The sequence below is a fragment of the Sander lucioperca genome, chromosome 12 (genome assembly GCF_008315115.2).
Source record: "Sander lucioperca isolate FBNREF2018 chromosome 12, SLUC_FBN_1.2, whole genome shotgun sequence".
NCBI lineage: Eukaryota > Metazoa > Chordata > Actinopteri > Perciformes > Percidae > Sander > Sander lucioperca.
This window is the reverse complement of record NC_050184.1, coordinates 32,790,139-32,797,153: the sequence shown is the minus strand read 5'-3', so window position 1 is coordinate 32,797,153 and position 7,015 is coordinate 32,790,139. Positions and strand designations below refer to the sequence as shown.

General features: G+C 38.7%; 1 protein-coding gene across 11 annotated transcripts in view; it reads left to right on the top strand.

Annotated features, from left to right (window-relative positions):
• Positions 1-7,015, top strand: part of rapgef3 (Rap guanine nucleotide exchange factor (GEF) 3) — a 30,466-nt gene continuing 23,451 nt past the window's right edge. For 2 of the 11 annotated variants that reach the window (XM_031290635.2, XM_031290633.2), the window contains exons 1-2: positions 1-111; positions 2,434-2,519. In XM_031290635.2, coding sequence (XP_031146495.1) covers positions 2,457-2,519 — 63 coding nt within the window. In that variant the 5' untranslated portion in view covers positions 1-111; positions 2,434-2,456. Of the gene's footprint in view, positions 112-1,642; positions 1,791-2,433; positions 2,520-4,669; positions 5,168-5,503; positions 5,777-7,015 lie in introns of those variants that run through there. The other 9 variants (XM_036007818.1, XM_031290634.2, XM_031290632.2 and 6 more) reach the window with 7 other exon arrangements.

The window sequence follows — 7,015 nt, the reverse complement described above, 5'->3', positions numbered from 1 at the left end:
AAAAATCATCCTCCGGCATTTGAAAAAAGCAAAGGCTGAAAAGAGAAAGCAGAAAACCCCAAAAAGCGTGGAAGCCAAAAGGCTGAAGAATCTTACACGAGTGTGCTAGTGGTGAGTTACTGATGATTACTTATTAAAATAACGCAATAGACTGACATTTTGTGTGGTGTGTATATATGTGTGGTATGTATATGTATATGTGTATATATATATATATATATATATATATATATATATATAATTATTTTATTTCTTCAGATAGAAAATTGGCCATGGTATACCATGCAAATTTAAGAGAAATATGAAATGTCTGACAAGATGTTATGAGCAGTTTTTATATATACACACACAGATCATTTTACTACTAACTGCGTAAAATTTCAAGACAAAGCAAGTTATACTCTAATATGACTGCATGTATTTGGTAAGTATCAACATGTGACTGAGCAGCAGGAGGTACATGTGTAAGAACGATGCTCACAGACTGATTTTAAAAAAAAAGTTTAGAATTATTGTCATCTATTTTATTGCTTTTGCTCGTGTGCTTCAGTCTTCGTTTGACCATGGGGTCAAACTAAAAAAAAACTGTCACTGCTTACTGGACAGGGGAAAGGAAGGAAAAGGTGTGTGTGAGTGTGAGTGTGAGTGTGTGTGTGTGTGTGTGTGTGTGTGTGTACCACCAGACAGGCACAACAAAGATACTTGGCAAAGTACACATTCCATGGGCGTAGATGTGTTGCAGGAAATCCCACTCCCATTCCCAGAGGATCCAAATAGAAACACACACAAATAAATACAGAGAGAGAGAGAGAGAGAGAGAGAGAGAGACAGACAACACAGCAAAAAAACAAAAAATATTAGTTCACCAGTATAATACAATATAAAAGTGCATTCACATCCATCACTAAAACTTAATTTATGTAGTTTTGATGCTTAAGTTGTTTCAGTGTATAGATTATCATTAAATCATTTCATACATTTTTAAGGATTTATGTTTACATGAGCATGAGGCTTTCATGAATTTCCTCTCCACGTGTTGTAGATTGTAGAGCATTAGTGTTCTCAATAGAGGGCAGCATTTATTTTCAAAATGCCAGACGTGCATGTGAACCGAAGCTTCAATTCAAAATGACCCCGGGACCTGAGTCACCGAAGAGTTCAAGGTGTCAGCGGCCTACTATGTCTCTCCTGTGAGATGGAACTTTCTGATGTTCACACCTGAACAGTATTCTCTGAACCTCAAACAAGGCCATTAAACAATGCAGCAATCATGAGCTTTCATGTCAATCCCAGGGCCACAAAGCAATTACCAATTATTACATTTTCTGGCTTTTCATAAATCAATCCTGAGATTATCCCCATCCAGTGTAGATTAGCCTTCTAGAAAGCAGTTTGCTCCTTTAGTGTGTATTTGGTACGGAACTACCATAAATTCCCCAAAACAAAACTTTTTCTCAGTGATGTGCCACTGTGCACACAAGACAAACAAGTCACTTTGTCAAGATACTATCAAACAGACACATCTTAGCAATGTGCTCTTCCTTATCAGCTAAACCATCATGTTTACATTCCCTCAGGAGGTCATAAGAAGGAAAACTGGATTCCTTTATTGTGAACATTCTTAATTTTGCAACATAGAGAGTCCCTGTGCGGCATTTGGAAGAGACAGAGTCACAAGTTTAGCAGGAGCACGGAAAACTTTGTTTTGACTGCTTGCTTGCTTTTAATACTGGATCTGGGACAGCTCTGACTGGAGCATCCTCATGATCCATCCCGGAGGTCTAAACTTGGTAAGGAGTTAGTTTTTTTTTTTCCAGGGTGTGCAACGTAGCTTCTGTTATGCAATTGAGATGAAGGAGGGGTTGTGATTCCAAGGGAATTGAACTCTGTAGGCTTTTGGCATTCACTCAATACACACGCTAATGTAGTAGGACTCTGAGAAGGGAGCACTAATGTCTAAAACAGAGGCAACATACAAGAGCAACAGGTGCTGGACTTTTAATTATATTGCACAGAAGAGGCAGTTCCATTACATTGCCCTCCTGCATCTTTCCAGCTGGAGGAACCACCAAACCGAAGCACAGGAAAGCAGGACAGAATTAGTCTTCTTGTCTGTGTGCGTCTTGTGGAAAGCCATGGCAAACTGACTCAGGCACTGAGGTCAGTACAGGAAGGGCAGCCCTGCACTGGAACAATAGCAGGGATTTAAACAAGTCTTGCATAACATATCCAGGCTGCAGGACACAGTCATAACTGGAGGTGCACAGGAAATCAAGTTAAATAGAGGGTCCCCTTGTCCTTGTTTGACAGTCTGCACATTTACATCCATTTGCTTTGCTTTGGCCATGAATCCACGAATGACATGACAAATGTATTAATGTTATTTACTTGGTACTTAAAGAAACTTATTATTACCCTGTTTATTTCACACAGATACTGTTCAATCCATCTCCTCGATGGAGAACTTGGTCAAATCCATCTGTTCCCCACCAAGACGTTGTACACCAGACATAAGTGAAGTAAGTCATCTGCTTCTATGCTGGAACACAAATATAAAGTCAATACAATAACACTGAACCAGAGACAGAGAAAGATTAGGCTAAAAGCAATATAGCAAGATGCATTCACAGCTGAACGTTTCAACACCTGTTGGTACAATATACAGCATCATGAGTTTTATGAATCCATAAACCAGTAATGGGTAACAGTTTAACACCTGTGCAAAGGACAAACCCCTGTCATCAAACTGACAATTGGAACTGTACCAAACTACTGATGAGAGACACACACCAAGTGCAGTTCACCAACCTAAACTGTTTTCTGCCCTTGAAACAGTTTATCTGCGAGTCCATGCCTATACAGACCCAGTTGAGCCAGACAGCTGGACAGCCTGATAAGTGTGTGTGCAGAGTTCTGCAGCTCAAGTGTTCTGCTCTGAACTACTACACTGAGCAAACTAGACTATACAGTGACTGCATGGAACATTATGACTCCTTTAATAACCTTGACCCAGTCTTGTGAAATTGCAGAGCCAGGTGAACTGCTAAACAGGTAGCTTACCAGCAGGTTAAAGGGTAACTACCGTTTTTTTTCAATCTGGACCGTATTTTCCTATGATTTTGTGTTTAAGTGGCAGATGGGAACAACAATCTTTGACATTGGTCCAGTATTAAGCGAGAACGCTACAGTCGGCAGTGGCGAAACAAGCTACAATGTAAGTTAATAGGGCAATTGTGCAGCTTGTATTTATGTTTACAAAAGTGCTCGTTTTGCCACCGACAGGCTCAGATTAATATCCTAAGTGTCTGACAACATTATGGAAAGGATTTCTAAGGAGGTCAACCTTTCTGTTAAAGAGGAAGATCCTTTTTTTAAACATAAAAACATCCACGAAACTGTATTAGCTAAAGCCACTAGACTCCATGTAAATAAACAATAATTTTAGCATTGTAAAATACACTTCATTCAAAGTCGACAGAAACAAAATAAAACTATAAAAAGCCGTTTTGGGTCGTCTTTCCACTTTTCCAACCATCACAACCCTAGTTTTGGTTAAAAATAAACACATAGTTTACCGATTTACATGTGAAGATATGTTGGCTCTATACATGCTTAAAAGTATGTTTTTTTAAAAGGGAGTCTGGTGGGTTAAGCGCTAGCGACCTCAGAGCTGTTTCTGGTTAAACAGAAAGGTCTCAAAGAGGTTTTAAAAAGGTCTATCTCTGTAGGGATCCTTTCCATAATGTTGTCAGACACTTAGAATGATAATCTGAGCCTTTCAGTGGCCAAAACAGCACTTTAAGTGGACCAAACTGACTGAACATTTGCCCCATAGGGTTACATGCAGCCCGGTTTGTGGCTGCTGGTTACAGCGTTCACGCTTAATACTGGACCAATATCAAAGATTGTTGTTCCTATCAGTCACTTAGACACAAAACCATAGGAAAATAGGGTCCAGGTTGAAAAAAAACAGTAGTTACCCTTTAAGCCCAGCTACAAATGGGTCATTCCATACCAACTCACCTAGACCTCCCAGTTCATGGACTTTCATGAAAAGAATCATGTGAAAACTTTAACTTCATGGGACCTTGCAAAATCCTATAGTTCTACTCCAAATATTTTTTCAGTTATGAAGTTTGGTGGAGCTGAATTTCATATTTTTTTTTTGTGATTTTTGTATGTGTATTCTAAGCTTTACCAATTGCTTATTTTTCACTGGACTGGGTTGAAATTTGTGAACATCCAAGAAACCCTAAAGATAATTTTCAACATGTATGTGTTTTACATATAAAAAAATAATAAAAAGAAATAATTTAACTAGTGGACATATATTTATTTATTTTTTTTAATTTAAAGATTCTTCATTCGGGTTAAAAAAAAAAATGGAATGAGCCAGATGTAACTTAAAAATATATTGCTGTGTAACACATTGATGAGGTATTTTAAAGAAAAGATGGAGATCTAGCCATAGATTTTTGGTTACATTTACATTACATTACATTTGGTCATTCTTGCTATCAGTGAAATCTGTATATGCCTGGTGACACATTAGGCTACATTTCCTGTTCACGTTTTAAAATAAAAGGACAAAATATACAGTGTGCACCTGCCCACATACACACGGAGTGCAGGTGTCACGTTAAATAAATCAAACGCCAATGATTAATTAGGCGGTAAAAAAAATGCCAGAGGAGGCCGTCTCTCTGATGACTCCGTGTTAGTGCCTTGCCAAAAAAAAACACGCAACACAGCAGTGCGCCTGTGCTGCCAGGGATGGCTGGAGACTACACACTCCTTCCTCACTGAGAGGCAGACACGTCTATCGAAGGTAGCCGGTGTAGGTTTTGGATGCAGGGACAACGTACAGAATCCTGCCTGGATTTTCTCGTACAATATGCGGAGTCCTGAGCTGACGCTGCGTTGTGTCGTCGGTGCGCAGTAAAAAAAAAAAAAAAAATGAAGATAAAAAAAGCGGCTGACAGATCGATCTACTTTGCTGTGAATAATGTCTGGAGGTGCAGAGTCCGTGTGCACAGCTTCTGACTGGGAAAGTTGTTTGTCGGTTGTTTGGATCTGAGACAAGATGCATCTGTTTCGGAGTCACAATTACCAAGTGTTCCCGGACCGCTCCTCAGTGGAAACACCGACCATACGAGGCATCAGCTGGGTATGCCGCTTTAATGTTTGCTTCAGAGAAATAACTGCGAAGTAGGAGATGAGAGGGATGACAATCACTATGTACCGCCAATGTCTTGCAGGCTATCGTAGTGCCTTTTAAAAAGTAATGCTAAGATAACTTAGGCTGTCCATATTCATATGGAGACTTCACATATCTTAGACTTTATCACAAAAATAAGCACTCAAGAGAGGTCACTTGCTTTCTGTAAATGTTTTGAATTAGTCACTGCTGGAGAAGCTGATATAATCCTAACGTGTAGTCCAAATTGGCATGTAGTGAATGTCTGCACATGGCTTAAAAGCCCTAAAAGCCCTAGTTTTTTGTTAAAGTGACAACCACCCAATTGGCATCTAATGCATTTTGTGCAGAAACTCAGGAAAAAAAGTCTGAGTTGCAGGATAGGTGGAGAAAGAGAGCAGGTGAAATGTGTTTATGTGAAAATGGGGTTTAGTTCACCTCACTTCCTCTCACCTCCACTATGAAAGAGTTTAAGTCCCCAAAACAGCAGCTTGCACATATTTCACGAATGCGTCCAGGCAGTGGACTGAAGCAGACTTCTCTATTGTTTTAGCAGCTTGGGTGTGGAGACGCAAGAAGGTAACAAAGCACAGTCTTTTTTTAAACTTAAACTCAGGTTATAAATAGTGTATTGTTCACCTACACTACAATATCCCCGCTCAGTTTACAGACGAGATTGTAGAAGAATGCACAAAGGGGAGGTTTTAGTCTCCAGGTCACAGGAAGACACAGAACAGTGAGGCTCTAAATTTACTTTGGCGTTTTAAGCATTAATAGGTCAAAGACGACTGTAAATCTCCAGACTGCATTCTGCATTCGCCGCTGTTACCAGCCAAATATCATGTCATATTTTACATAATGCAGCACAAAAGGTACAATACAATATACAATACAAATACAAATACAGTTACAGTAAATAACTGACAATTATGTTTTGGATCTGGCATGTCAGTCTGATACCAGACAACCTGAGCTCATAGGCTCAATGTAACATGCTACACATATTATCCAATGTCACAGGAGTGGTCAAACTTGTTGCAGTGAGTTTGTCTTTACTCAGGTTATCTTATGCATGATATATTACACAGAGATGTCCCTGCCAGGCCAATAAGATTTACACAAAAGTGTAATGTTCAAGTTAACAGCATACTAAAAAAAAACAAAAAAACACCCTTATCATACAATGAATAAATGCACTGACTTGACATTATGATTATCTTTGCTTTGGGAACAGTGTTTGTAGTACTGAACCGGCACAAAGGCAGTCAGATCTGCTTCAATAACAAGATTCCTTTTAGAATTGCATGCTACATTTAAGGCTTGATAAGCAGAGACATTCCCCCCCAAAATACTATCCAGTACATCTGTTGATTGAGGTATGATATCAACAATTGGCACAATTTAACTGGCATTGAGGCATTTGCTAATTCCTTCTCTGAGCTTATGCAGGCGAATACCTTCAACAGGGGCAAAACTGAGCTCTGTTTGCTGTCATTATTAGGAGATGCCAGGGCATCGTCTCCCTGTCGCTATTGCTATTTCATACCAGTGCTGAGAGATGAGACAAAGCAGAAAAAAATACCTCACATTCATAAAAAAATAAATAAAATAAATTAAAAAAAAAAAAAAAATATATATATATATATATATATATATATATATATATATATATATATATATATATATTCAGTCAAATATACTTTAATTAGAACCAAAATCACAAACATACCATATTTTCAAGCTCTTCACCTACAGTAACAAACTTGCACTGGGAGCTAATGGGTTGTTTTTGTTGTCCAATGTGCCATTCAGGCTATG